Source organism: Mirounga leonina, unplaced genomic scaffold (genome assembly GCF_011800145.1).
Source record: "Mirounga leonina isolate KUSES-001 unplaced genomic scaffold, KU_Mleo_1.0 Mir_91, whole genome shotgun sequence".
Taxonomy (NCBI): domain Eukaryota; kingdom Metazoa; phylum Chordata; class Mammalia; order Carnivora; family Phocidae; genus Mirounga; species Mirounga leonina.
The window spans coordinates 27,294,154-27,307,281 of record NW_023270839.1 but is presented as its reverse complement, the minus strand read 5'-3'; the positions used below and the strand labels follow the sequence as shown (position 1 = coordinate 27,307,281).

At 43.0% G+C, this 13,128-nt stretch overlaps 1 protein-coding gene across 2 annotated transcripts in view; it reads left to right on the top strand.

Annotated features, from left to right (window-relative positions):
- The first annotated feature begins 3,357 nt into the window (after positions 1 to 3,357).
- The window catches only part of DMXL2 (Dmx like 2), a 148,839-nt gene continuing 139,068 nt past the window's right edge, over positions 3,358 to 13,128 (top strand). For both annotated transcript variants that reach the window (XM_034994846.1, XM_034994845.1), the window contains exon 1: positions 3,358 to 3,891. In XM_034994846.1, coding sequence (XP_034850737.1) covers positions 3,805 to 3,891 — 87 coding nt within the window. In that variant the 5' untranslated portion in view covers positions 3,358 to 3,804. The remainder of the gene's footprint in view (positions 3,892 to 13,128) is intronic.

Genomic DNA, 13,128 nt, shown 5'->3' with positions numbered 1-13,128 from the left:
CTCCAGGATCATGACCCGAGCCGAAGGCAGCCGCCCAACCAACTGAACCACCCAGGCGCCCCTCCTTAAGATTTTCTTGATAACGTCTTCTTTCCTCTAGCTTATTTTCTTTTAATACGTATAACATGCAAAATATGTATTAGTTGACAGTTTTTGTTATCTGTAAGGCTTCCTGTCAACAGTAGACTATTAGTAGTTAACTTTTGGAAGTCAAAAGTAATATGTGGATTTTTTACTGCACTGGGTGTGGGGGGGTAGTTGACTCCTCCAACCCCTGCATTGTTCAAGGGCCAACTGTGCTATGATTCAGGTGCTGCCAAACAGAGACAATAAGATACTGATCCTGACATAAAATATCTAAGACTCTCGGGGAAGAAACAGACACAAAACAGTAAGTGATGTGTGTGTTTCAAGAGGAGGAAGCCTCGGGCGCCTGGGTGGCTCAGTTGGTTAAGCGACTGCCTTCGGCTCAGGTCATGATCCTAGAGTCCCCGGATCGAGTCCCGCATCGAGTCCCGCATCGAGTCCCGCATCGGGCTCCCTGCTCGGCAGGGAGTCTGCTTCTCCCTCTGACCCTCCCCCCTCTCATGTGCTCTCTCTCTCTCATTCTCTCTGCCTCAAATAAATAAATAAAATCTTTAAAAAAAAAAAAAAAGAGGAGGAAGCCTCAAAGTATGTGGGGGTGGATAAGGAAGGCTTTATTGAATAGGTAACTTTTAAACTAAATTGTGGTTTTTCGGGTCAATAAGGGGAGGAAGGGCATTCCAGACACAGCAGAGAGCAGGAACTAAGACAAGGACGCATAAAACAACATAGTATGCTCTGGAAACAGCAAATAGCTCATGGGGCTGGAGAAGAGTGGGTATGAGGGAACATCCTGAGATAAAATAGGAAGATTCCACAGAAACCAGAATGAATGGGTCTGTCAGCCAAACTAAGGAGTTTAGACTTCAACCTGTAAGGAGTGGGGATTTAAGTGGAGGAATTTTTTCCTTTAAAAAGGTTTCTCTGGGGGCGCCTGGGTGGCTCAGTTGGTTGAGCGACTGCCTTCGGCTCAGGTCATGATCCTGGAGTCCCGGGATCGAGTCCCGCATCGGGCTCCCTGCTCGGCGGGGAGTCTCCTTCTCCCTCTGACCCTCCTCCCTCTCATGCTCTGTCTCTCATTCTCTCTCTCTCAAATAAATAAATAAAATCTTAAAAAAAAAAAAAAAGGTTTCTCTGGCTGCAGTGTGTTGGAGAGCAAAGAGATGGAAGGCAGTCAAACTAGTTAGGAAGCCATCATGGTAATTAAATGAGAATTGATGAGGTCTGAAATGAAAGTAAATAGCTGGGGGGGGGGCGGGAATGCTCAGGTCATGAATTAGGGATCTTTATAAGGGACCCTTAGATTTGGGCAGGAGAGGAAGGAGCCAAAAGTGGCTCTGCGTTTCTAGTCTGGGTGACTGGGGGGAAGTTATGGCACTCAACAGAAAGGAAAATGTCCTAGGTTGTTGGGAATTATCTTTGACTCCTCTTTTTCCACTGAACATACTACCAATCTCTGCCAGGCCTTTGCCTCCTATCTCCCTACCCTTCTAATTATCCTTCACAGTGCTACAAAGTCATCTTCTTGAAGCAGCTCGGATTGTAGAAATTTCTGCTCGGAAACATTTGCTGAAGTCCCCACTGCATGCAGAATGAAATCTAAACTGCTTTTTTTTTTTTTTTTTGAAGGTAGACAGAATGTACTTTGGGGTTTGCAGTATGGAGAACATGACTACCCATCAGCACTAGGATTTATTGAGCTGTGCCTTTGTACAGGCACTGGGGCTTGCCCATGGTGCTCTTGATGTAGAAAGCCCGGACATTCTGCCAGTTCTTTTTGAGCAAGGACACCAGGAAATTGACTGCTAAGTGGATGCTGTACACAAACTGGTCATCTGTCATCTTCACACGGCCAACAGTCTCTGCCAGACACAGCACCTCCTTCATATGGAATTTGATGGTGGACTTCACTTCATCCACTTTGGCCACCATGTTCTCATTGTGGGTCAGCAAGGAAGGGAACTTGCCAGCCTTATTCAGGCTTGGGCCCAGGATTCGTGGGATCTGCTTGATCAGAGATTCTGAAGCCAAAAAGGCATCATACTTCTTGGCCAGCTTCTTGACTAATTACTTATTCTTGTTGAGTTTCCGGTTCCCATGCAGGACTTCCCCCACCGCCTGGTAGAGGGTGTCCCGGGAGACTTTGCTGCTCATGGTTCTTCTCCCCGCAGTAACCGGAAAAGAGTGAAATCTAAGCTTCTTAAGGGAGCATTCAAGACTCCCCCTGTTCAGGCCAGGCCACAAGCTATCTCTTGGATACCTTTACCTTGCTAAGTATCTTTTCCTTTCCCCATCCTACATATCATCTGCTCCAAACATTAATCTAATCTTTGTTCCCTGACATATCCTGTCATTTTATACCTCTAAGCCACAGCTCATGTTATTTTCTCCATTTGAATGCAGTTTCTTGTCCATCCCAACCTGCCAAAATTTTACCCTGAGTTTATGTCATCGGCTCCATTACACTTTACCCATCCATCCCATTAGTCAAAAGTACCCTTCAATAGTGCATAGACTCTTGTGTCTCAATCACAACACTTTTAGCGTTCTGCCTAGTGTTTTAGATGGTTGTGTCTTGGAATCCCTTCTACTCCCTCGCCCTAGTGACTTATACACAGTGTAGGTTCAAAAACTGGTGATGGATTTACCTGGAGCAGGGATCTGAGTCCTCTATGCACCACCGAAAGTTTAGCGTACGGTCTGGAAAAATCAGACGATTCTGCGAATCCATGACATCACGCATGAAAGAGTCTAGAGGAGTCACCTGTCTCTAGGGGGCCCTTTTGCTATCTAGAACATCCGTGACAAAAGGTGGGAGCAAAATAATTTGCTGTCAGGGGAGTACGGCTTCCCCAAATAGTTGCCAGATGCCTTTATTGTTTATGTAAAATTAAATACCTTCCGTACCTTAAATGCCTTATGTAAAATTAAAAAGCCCTACGGGAGCTAAGGTTTTCCGAGGTGGAATTTCCCGGTGACTGGCGTCCTCCTGAGGTCGACTGCCCTGACCATCACGCAGTGTACTCGGGAGTGGATTAAACCCTCATTAAGACAGAACCGAGGCCCGCCGCCAGAGAAGGACTGCTGCGTGCCCCGGAGAGGCCTCAGCTGCGCCCCGCCCCCACTGGCCGCAGCCGGGAGGCTCAGAGGGAACTCCCGCACGTCTGCGCGCGCAATCCCGGGACAAGGGTCCACGCGGCGCGCACAATTGCCCTGGAAACCACTGCGCGCGCACGCGCAAACGCGGGGCGGGGAGCAGGACTGAGCTAAGAGCCTGGCAGCTGGAGGAGGGGTTTACCCTCTCGCTCTGCTGTAGCTCTCTCGAGGGTGGGCGCGCGCACCGCCCTTCTCCCTCGGGCGGAGCGTCCTTTCCAGCACGCTCCCGGCTCACGCGCTTCCCCGGCGCCCCCTCGCCCCGGAGCCCCCCCGCCCCGCCGCCTCACACGCACCCTTGCGCTCCTCCCGCATTTGTGCGCCGGTGCAGCAGGCAGTGGGAGCATCCGGGCATTTCCGCAGCCGAGCGGCGATCCGGGCGGCGGCAGCGGTCGAGGAGCTCCCATGGCAGGGACGAGGAAGGGGGAAGGCAAGAGGGGGGCGAGGCGTTAAGCCGGAGCCGCCGCGGGGTGGGTCCCGAGGGAGGCGGAGGGGGAAGCGCCCTCGCGGTCGGGCGCGGGGCTCGTCGCTCCTTTCGCGCAGTCCTTGCCAGCCCGGGCTCCGGAGATGCATCTGCATCAGGTCCTCACCGGGGCTGTCAACCCTGGAGACAACTGCTACTCCGTGGGCAGCGTCGGGGATGTCCCCTTCACGGTGAGCGGCGTCCGGGAGCTCGAGGGGGAGAGACCGGGGGCCGAGCCGAGATCCCCGTCCCGGCCCACGCCTCTCCAGGGAGGCTGTGAGGTGCGAGTGGGCCCCACCTGCGGCCCTTTGCAGCTCAATTTCGGGGGGCGGGCGTGGGACTGTGAGTCCTGCGGCTGGTGTAGGAAATTACCCATCAGGGAAAAGGATTAGGAATCCACCGCACTGTCCGCCCTCAGCAAACGGGCCCCCGGGGGTGGCTGGACTAGAAGGTTCCTCTCGTAGGGCGGCCTCAGGTCTGCGGTGGAGGAAGATGGTTGCAGTCGCCGAAACCTGAGCGTCCGTTTCGCACCTGCTCTCGGCGTGGAGGCGAAGACTTGGTCTTGTCTCGGAGCATGGAGGCGATGCTGCACCTGGCTCCCCCTGCCCGCCGAGTTAGGGCAGCGAAGAGCGCCGGAGCCTGTGGCTTTAAATCCGATACCACCCGACCTTCCATATCTCCTGATGCAGAATCTTAATTCCAACAAGGAAATAGAAAATTTCATTCTTTGCCCCCGAAAAATCTAAATGGAAGGGTTAGAGCGACAGTGGCCTGGAAAGCTATTTATCCCGAGATCAGTTTGGTAACCTTCCTAGGTAATAGTTTATCCGTTTGCAAGGTAGGCTGGTTTATTTGTTTTTAAACTAAGGCAATGCGAACATTTTATAACTGTTTTGTTGTTGTTGTTGTTGTTGCTTGTGCGAGTAAAGTGTGTGTAAACGATAACGTGTTAGAATCTCTTTCAAATCTCCATGAAAAAGACGTTTTCTGAATGAGCTTGGACGGATCAGTGCTTTTGGAGAATGGATGCTGTTAGTATAGCTAATTCGAACTAAGCCATAGAGCTTCTTTTTACCCATAGACAGACTCCCATGGATCAACATGAGTTCCTTCTCTGTATTAAATTTACACAGTGTTCTCCTTCGAAAGCACAGTAGGCAATAAGATCTGGATTAAATACACAATGTTATTGGTAACTTATGCATGATAAAATTGGAAATAGCATAATGGTATGCTTTTTAGACAAGGAAAACACTTTGCTGTCTGCTTTCCAACAGCATGTTTTTAAAGCTGCAGAAATAAGAAAAGCTCCAGCAAAACTGCAGAATCATTATGTGGCACAGTGTATTCTGGAACAGAATTTATCATTATGATACATTAAAAATAACCCCATAAGATTGCCTTTTGCTGATTTTAATTTTTAAATGTAATCAACTTGTCATTGTTTCAATTTAGGATGAACCTTTAAGGATATAATTTGCCTGACTTATATTGTTACACATGACCCTATCAATGGTGTCATCTGTGTTTTGTGTCCATGTGACCTAAAGATCCATATAGAGTGAGCTTGGACTTCAAGTGTATGGAGACAATTTGGGGCAGAGAAGAAATTCCCCTTTCCCCAGCTGTGTAGGTGGGGAGGAAGTTTCCTAGCTTAGAAGAGTAGGCTTCATCCATTAAGAAGTCTGGAACCTTAGGTTATGGGGTACTTCCACACTATCATAGTGGTGGTAGTTTTTTGTTTTCATCTAAAGTGGAGCAGTGTCTCATTGAGGGAATGGTGAATAGAGCTAAACAGGTTCAGATGCAGTCTGGAAAAGCCAGTGCAAGAACTGTTAGCATTGCGCAGGTGTGGTTATGCTGTAGGCCACCCATGACCAGGTCCTTGAAATCATTTTCAAGTCTTTCACCAACTCCCTAATTCAACCAACCGATCACCAAGGGTGACTGACTCTCTGCAGTGTCTTTCAGATTTATCCCTTTTCTTGCTTTTTTTTTTAAGATTTTATTTGTCAGAGAGAGCGCACGTGAGCGAGCACAAGCAGGGAGAGGGGCAGAGGCAGAGGGAGAAACAGGCTCCCCTCTGAGCAAGGATCCCGATGGGGACTTGATCTCAGGACTCTGGGATCATGACCTGAGCTGAAGGCAGACGCTTAACTGACTGAGCTGCCCAGGTGTCCCGGGTTTATCCCTTTTCATCTTCATAGTTACCACCTTATTGTAGAACCTAAATTGTACTACTTAAAATAAACACTTCTAGAGTGGTTTTCCTCGTACTCCTCTCTGATCAGTTCATCTTCCACATAGCTGCTGGGATAATTTTTCTCAAATACCATTTCACCATATCATTCTTGGCTCAAGAATATTAAGTTGTTCCTAATAGATGTGTTATGAAATTTAAGCTTGTCAGATATTCTTCTGCCATCTTTGATTTTATATTTGATTATATGTTCTCATCTTGGCCTTTCTGCTATAGACCTACTAATCATTTTACTCTATCCTACATTTAAAAAAAAAGATTTATTTAAAAGAGAGAGAGAGAGAACAAGTGAGGGGGAGGGTCAGAGAGAGGGAGAGAAGCAAACTCCCCACTGAGTGTGGAGTCAGATGTATTTGGGCTCCATCTCACAACCCTGAGATCATGACCTGAGCCAAAATCAAGAGTCAGATGTTTAACCAGCTGAGCCACCCAGGTGCCCCATATCCTACATTTTTGTGTTGCACCATGAGGATCCTTGCTTTTTATTTTCCCAAATATGTCTCAAAATTTACTTGGTTTAGGATGCCTGCTTATGATTCTGATTATTTTGGCCCTTTGGCATTTACAGACCTATGTTGCACACCATCTCCTTTTTTTGTTTTGAGTGCACTGATGCAGTTATAATTTTGCCATGAACTAGAAATGACCCTTTGGACTCTTAAGAAGAACAGATTCGCTTAAAAAAAGATTGAGAACAAACTGTTTTCAAGTATTCTAGAATCAGCTAACAATTATTTGAATGCCTACATTAATAAAGAAAAAAATTTAAAAACCCCACAAAAGTAGAACTCCTTTACACAGAGTGTGCCATTTGATTTGTATAGCAATCAGATGAAAAACTTTAGCTCTGAGTCAGATGACTAAAAAGGGGACCAGCCAGGACTGGAATGGAGGTCCTGTGATTTCTCGTCTGGTAGACTTTTCTCTGTAGTATTTTTCTTTCCTATCAGAGTGCTTGCTTTGGAGGGTATGTGTATGTTTGGAAGGCACAGACGTGGCCAGAGTAGAAAGACAGACTGTCTTGCAGCTAGACAGTGGTTTTTAGCTAATGGTATCTTTCATGATAACCTGAGGATCTTTTCAAAATAGGGTATATCATTATTTCAGAGTCTATAAATTGTAAGTTTTTTAAGAGGAATTATTTTCAAAGGATTTTGAAGTGTTCATGACATTGTAATTGAAAAACAGTGTGTTATATATATTACACTGTGCGTGGTGGGTAGTGGGTGGTGTGATCTTCTGGGTTGTGAATGACTGCTTATGTCACCATGGCCCAGTCGTGCTATGTTGTCACGATGGTGCAGTTTGTAGTGGACAGTCCCGGTGATGTGTGTATCTGTAGTGCTAAGACATGCTGTGATGGTTTTCACTTATATTTGGGCAGTTAGTGGTTTTTAAAAACAATTGTGATGTTATAAGTGTAGTTGTATATATCACCTTTTGATCATTCTGTTCTTTTCAGTGTAGGAGCTAATTTATGGAAATACTGTTATCCTGTAATAAATCAGGACCCAGACAGTTCAAGGAGATGATCTTTTACTTTGTATGAGCTAAGTGAATGTTTGAAGGCTTAATGTAACAGTGTAAATTTTCCTTATTTATATTTTTTATTGCTTTCCTGAAAAATAGTCTCTATTTTTAAAAAATTTTTCTGTAAGCATTAAAATATCAATTAAAATGATAGTACATGATTATTAATATAATTAATTTTTTTTCACATCTTGGCCTTAAGGGTTACAGACTGTATTTTCTGGTGTGTAAGGGCAGTTGATGTTATTCTAGTCTGATATGAATTCAACACATTTATTAAAGTTTACAAAAATTAGTCATTTCCACTCAGGGAGCTTATCATCTACTGGTAGAGATTAAAGATGATGTATGTAATTATAATGTAAGACAGATGAAAGAGATCACATATAGTTGGGAAGATAAAAGATTTCATATAAGATTGACAGTTGTAAAGACAGGTATTAGGCCTTTCTGGATGGCAAGAACAACAAAAGCCAAGGAATAATGTGATATAAAGGATAAATTATTGGGTGACTGTTCCTTTACAAATCAATTTAAAAAAACCCACAAGACTTCCTTATTAAATAAGAAAACACCCTCAGAATGTTGAAAAATATAATTGGCAAACATTAACCCTAACTTTTTAGGAAAACATGTTGTGACATCTCCTAACTTTTATTTTTTGTTTTCTTCCTTAAAGCACCACCAGAAGGTTAGTAATTAATGAAAAAGTATTCATTTAAAAAAGTTAGAAGTTACTGTTATATGACCTCTTTTTCTGGCATTTAGATATATTTTAATTCTACTGTAGTATAATAATATTCCAGTCCCAGAATTATGACAACACCGAACTTTGGAAATGATCAGCCTGTTTATACATTTAGCACATGTTTGTTGAGCACATAGGTGTGTCAGGCTCTGTGCAGATTAACAACAATGGCAACAACAGAAGAACAAAAATACATAGTACTGATTTCAGGGAGTTCATTAAAGAAGTATAGGAACCTGGTAATCCACTTGGAGAGTTAAGACATGTACTTAACCACAGCCAATGGCTGTGTGGTGTTGTGAGGCACTTACATTCTTGTGGGAATTCAAGAATAAGAGATCACATTTGGCCAGGAGAATGGGAAGTTGGACAGAAAAATGCTTCGGTGCTGGTCAGTTATCAATGCATATAACAACTCATACAGCTATTGATAGCCTGTGCTAATAGTAAAGGGAAAAACAATAGTCAAGAATTTAGAATGGAGTTGTTTTCCGAGAGAAGTTGGTTTGTTTGTTCCTGGAGAGTAGCTTCTTGTTTATTTAAATTGGTACCGTTCAGAGTTTGTGGGCTTGTGTTTAGTGTGAGCCGATAGGTAAATATGAGGTTATGTAAGTTCTTACTTATGTCCCTGTGTAGATTGTTAGTTAGCCTTTCTGCTTATAGTGGGGGGGACTCTTAGCAGCTACCCAGAAACTCTGGTATAAGTCCCAAATAATGCCTCCTTAGAGATAAGAAGTTAGAGTAACTACCTCTATGACCCTGGCTAACTCACTTAAACTTTTTAGGTTTTTCATCTATAAAATTAGGTTCTTTTAAAATACTCAGACCTTAAATGAACATTATATGGAGTTCTCTAGAGATCTGCAAGAGGCAAAAGGGAAAATGGACCAGAAACATAAGGTGATTGTGGTGAAGTTAAGGTCTGGAGTCTGTTGTAGATTGCCCCTCCACTGATATGTATAGGATTGTTCATCTGAGTTTACAGTTCGGGAGTTTGACCTCTGTTCTGGCTCAGAGAATAAGCCATGCAGAGTGTGTATGAAGTAGTGCATCCTCTTTGGGCCCATAGTTGAGAATGTGGCTCTTGTTCATGATTGTGTCTTCAGCATATGGTAGGTGGTAGTTGCCTGGGACTGTCACAGTGCAGTATGTAGTGGAAGATGGGGCCAGTGTGATTGTATTGAGACTTTCCATGCTCTAGATCTACTTACTTCTCTACTTTATGTTCTTAGGATTTGGGGTATTTAAAAGATGACTTTAGGAATTACAATCAGTATTTATTTTAAATTTTATTTTATTATGTTATGTTAATCACCATACATTACATCATTAGTTTTTGATGTAGTGTTCCGTGATTCATTGTTTGTGCATAACACCCGGTGCTCCATGCAGAACGTGCCCTCCTTAATACCCATCACCAGGCTAACCCATCCCCTCACCCCCCTCCCTCTAGAACCCTCAGTTTGTTTCTCAGAGTCCATGTTTCTCATGGTTTGTCTCCCCCTCCCGATTCTCCCCCCTTCATTTTTCCCTTCCTACTATCTTTTTTTTTTTTTTTTTTTAACATATAATGTATTATTTGTTTCAGAGGTTCAGGTCTGTGATTCAACAGTCTTGCACAATTCACAGTGCTCACCATAGCACATACTCTCCCCAGTATCTATCACGCAGCCACCCCATCCCTCCCACCCCCCACCACTCCAGCAACCCTCAGTTTGTTTCCTGAGATTAAGAATTCCTCATATCAGTGAGGTCATATGATACTTGTCTTTCTCTGATTGACTTATTTCACTTAGCATAATACCCTCTAGTTCCATCCGTGTCGTTGCAAATGGCAAGATTTCTTTTTTTTTTTTTTTTTGATGGCTGCACAATCAGTATCTTACCTTGGGTCTTGGGAAATTTTTAGAACAAATCAGAGTCTCAGTATTTAATTATCAAAAAGAGCACAGGGTGTTGGGTTACAACCACAGTGGCACAGTGGAAAAACAAGTCATGCCTGACCAATTTAATTTCCTTCTATGATAGAAAGCAAAGCAGTATTTAAAAGGGGATAATGATAGAAAATATCTGTAATTCTCATTTAATAAGGCTCTTCAAGCTTGTGGGTTATTTTTTAAAACAACTTTGGAAGCCAAATATTTTAATAGAAATTTTAAGATTTTCAGTCTTCTTAAATTTGTAGAATCCTTTTGCATTATATTTTTACTCTGAAACTGTAATTCATTACGTAACAGGATATAGAACCTGTTATTGAGGAAGCAGGTGCAACTTACACAGGTGGTATAACTGTATTTTCTTTCTCTTAGACATAACTCATGTTATCCTGGAGCTTGATGTATATATGTGAACCCACTTTCCTGAGCTTTTTTATTCTCAAACCTTCTCCTTTCATGATTGCAAAGGACTTGTTCAATGCCCCCCTCTCCTCCCATTCTAAGCGCCTGCAAAATAAGATGGTTATCTCATATCCCTCTCATAGAGAAGTCAGTAGGTACAAAAGGGTCAGTGAATAGAGTGAGACTTCTTTAAGTACGACATGGTAATTTGGTGGAATGATTTGAGAACCATAAATAATATCCTCTTAGGGGGCACCTGGGTGGCTCGGTCATTAAGTGTCTGCCTTCAGCTCAGGTCATGATCCCGGGGTCCTGGGATCGAGCCCCGCATCGGGGTCCCTGCTCGGTGGGGAGCCTGCTTCTCCCTCCCCCACTCTCCCTGCTTGTGTTCCCTCTCATGTCTCTCTGTGTCAAATAAATAAATAAAATCTTAATAAAAAATAATATCCTCTTAGATTGTCATTGAAGATGTTCCATTAGGGCTGCCTCCTCTAAAAAGTGCGTCTTCTCAGGAATAGTAACATTTAATTAATTTTTAATTTTAATTAGGCTCCACACCTAATGTGGGGCTTGACTGAGTAAGCCAGGCGCCCCTAGTAACATTTAATTTATACTAAGTCATGATGTGTTGTTCATCCTGTGATTTTAAGAACCCAGGAAATTTGAGCCTGTGTGTGCATTATGGAAGGGGGCGTGGATGGACCCAAAAACACATAGAAGTTTTGGCTTAGATTGAGTCAAAGATGGACATAGCTTATATGGTAGCTGTAGTTCAAGAACAAAATACTGATGTTTTCCTAGGAGTAATGACTTGGGTTTTGTGATATGCTAGCAATTCCTCATATTTTCTCTGGCCTTGACTATGTGTATACTTAGGAGGATCTAAACAGAGGGGGATACTCAAATTATACTGTACTCTACCCATAACATCTTCTATCATGCCTTTAATGTACATGAATTGTCAGTATTTCCAGCAAAGGCCATTTCCTCCACTTATCCTTGTGGTTTTAAACTGGAAGTGATTTTGCTCCCTAGGGGACATTTGGCAATATCTGGAGACATTTTGATTGTTGTGACAGGGTTGTTGGGAGAGGACAGGCATCTATGGGGGAAAGGCTAGAGATCTTGACAAATGTCATACAATGCAAAGGACAGCCGGCGGCTTCCCCGCCCCACCATGTCAATCCGTAGAAGTTTTGAGAAATCCTGATTGATACCCTAGTTCCTATCTTCTCTTATCTACTCAAGGGCATTGTGCTAGCAGTTTCTCTTGTTCTCTCCCGTAAAATTGCTTTTTCTTATTTATTGAAATACTTTGTTCAATAGCTCTCTTGGTTTTCCTCTACTTCCCTTACCTGCTCCTTCTCAGCCTGATTCCAGATTTCTGTATCTTGCTATTTCTTTGTCATCTCCTTCTTGAATGTCTAATAGCGATCTCAGAATCCCTGTCCTCATAACATTCTCCTCCTTCTGCCTTCCCTAAATCAGTAAATGGTTACTTTTTTTTTTTTTTCAGTTCCCTTGGAATCTTTTCACTCTTTCCTTTCCTATCTAATATTGGCACATTCTGTTGGCTGTACGTTCAAGATTCATCCAGAATCTGACCACTTCTTAGCTCATCTGTACCACTTCCACCCTGATCCAAGACACCATCATCTCTAGGATTATGGCAGTAGGTTCTTACCAGTTCTTCCTGTTTGCCTTTAGTCTTATCTTCCTTCAGTTTATTCTCAATAGCAACCAGAATGATCCTGTTAAAATATAAATCAAATCTTGTTAATTCCATTTTCAAAACTTTTAAATTACTGCCCCCCCCCCCGCCCAGAGAAAATATGTGAGTGCCTTAAATGCCCTTAGGTTTTGTTTCTTTAGCATCTAGAACAAAAATTTATTGAGTACAAAAAGGACCCAATATAATAGTGTATGAAACGGACACTTAGTGAAATACAGAACATGCTTATAGTAAACATAGTTATCACTTTTATAATACTGTTTTTTATAATATCTTTTGATATAGGTCAGTGGCATTCGGCCATGTTTAGATAAATGAATTTTATAGGATGGGAGCAGGGAGAGGTGATAATTATAATCCAGGTATAAAGCTTTGCTGGTGTAGTCTGTTTTTTAATTTTTAAAGATGATTTTATTTGTCAGAGAGAGCACAAGCAGGGGGAGCTTCAGGCAGAGGGAGAAGCAGCCTCCCTGCTGAGCAAGGAGCCCAGTGCGGGACTTGATCCCAGGGATCAAGACGTGAGCCGAAGGCAGACACTTAACCATCTGAGCCACCCAGGTGCCCCTATTTTTTTTCTTTTATAAATGCTTGTATTCTTCCAAGAACTAAGGATAAAAATGAACATTTCAACTCCAGAGAAAGAAATAAGGAAAATATTTGAAAAAAAATTTTTTTATGTTAATCACCATACATTACATCATTAGTTTTTGATGTAGTGTTCCATGATTCATTGTTTGTGTATAACACCCAGTGCTCCATGCAGAACGTGCCCTCTTTAATACACATCACCAGGCTAACCCGTCTTCCCACCCCCGTCCC